The 1,270-nt window shown below is 41.2% G+C and overlaps 1 protein-coding gene across 1 annotated transcript in view; it reads right to left on the bottom strand.

Annotated features, from left to right (window-relative positions):
• The window catches only part of aimp1 (aminoacyl tRNA synthetase complex-interacting multifunctional protein 1), a 25,853-nt gene that overhangs the window by 17,597 nt on the left and 6,986 nt on the right, over window positions 1-1,270 (bottom strand). Inside the window, exon 3 of the mRNA XM_015390349.1 lies at window positions 694-807. Within this exon, the coding sequence (XP_015245835.1) occupies window positions 694-807 (114 nt within the window). The remainder of the gene's footprint in view (window positions 1-693; window positions 808-1,270) is intronic.

The following is a 1,270-nucleotide window of genomic DNA, read 5'->3' as shown; positions in this document are numbered from 1 at the left end:
GACATTTGATGTGTTGCAGAAGTCTAATCTGCCCTTTACTGTCTAACTAAGTCAGGTGGCTACAGATATTAAGCTATTTAACAAAGTTAGAACTGTGGATTCCAGTTATATAGTTTGCATTTTAATCTCTAAAGGAAATCAGAGGCTTCTGCCAGTATTTATCTATATTTGATTAACATACACAATGAAAAACAAACATCCCTATGATGAAAAGGGAGTGGGGAAAAAAAAACAAAAAAACTAAACACCACCTCAAGCAAACTAAAAAACATTCCTCATGCTTTTAGATAATCAAACAACTTATTTATTCCAGACCAACAGCATTCCTGTGAATCCTTCCTGGAAAAGATGGACATATGTTAGACATCCAGCTACCGATGAGCATGTTGTCCTCATCATTCACTCCGGCTCTAGTAGAACTGAGAAGTTATCAGAGATGATGAAAGCAAACAAGACTAGAACGATGTCAAACACTCCCCAATGAAGCAGGCAGCAAACAGCAAAGGACAGATTCATCAGAGCATCAGAGCGAGGACTGTTGTTCTGATTTCTGTTGGGTTAAGATCAAGGTGTGAGTTGATTTTAGGTTAGGGAAGCGTTGGTTATAGTTTTGAAAGGGTTGAAAATGACAATGGAAGTCAACACATGGTTCTCGCGACACACGGCAAGGCGAGAATAGGTGTGTCACCATACCTCCTCTCCTTTTTTCTTTCTCCAGCAGCTGCTTTTTCAGCGCCTCAATTTCGTTCTTCAATTTGGCATTCTCCACCGTGAGTCTCTTCTCCTCTCTCACGCTGGCCTGGGCGGCTACAACAACAAAAAACGCAGAAAAAAACAAACAAGAAAGAAAAGTTATTCATGTTAAATAGCAAAAGGTAACACAGACTGAAATTGTTTGTTTCATATGAGACCCTAAAGAGCGGATTAGACTTCTGCATCTGCACATATCAAATGTGGCTTGGGTCTGGTTGTGAACCAGTTTTGCTGGTACGCTTCTGCACCGTCGGTCTGGACTTTCTAGAGACACACAGCAGTTCGCCGCCAAAGCGCAAGGGGGAGCCTATTCGAGTACTCACAAGAACTTCGACGGATTGTCACAAGAACTTCGGCGGTGCCAGTGGGAGAGTTTATCTTCCATAACAACAATGGTGCTTCTGCAAGATTTCATATGAATATTTATTATACTGATTTGATGAAGCTAGAATAAGACTTTTCTTTCACCAGTTCACCACAGTTCTTCCAGCAGTCCACACTTTCTCTGCTCTCTTCT

This window comes from Cyprinodon variegatus, unplaced genomic scaffold (genome assembly GCF_000732505.1).
Source record: "Cyprinodon variegatus isolate N-32 unplaced genomic scaffold, C_variegatus-1.0 Scaffold494, whole genome shotgun sequence".
Classification (NCBI taxonomy): Eukaryota; Metazoa; Chordata; class Actinopteri; order Cyprinodontiformes; family Cyprinodontidae; genus Cyprinodon; species Cyprinodon variegatus.
Note: the sequence above shows the minus strand (reverse complement) of the source record. Positions and strands in the feature narration are given on the sequence as shown.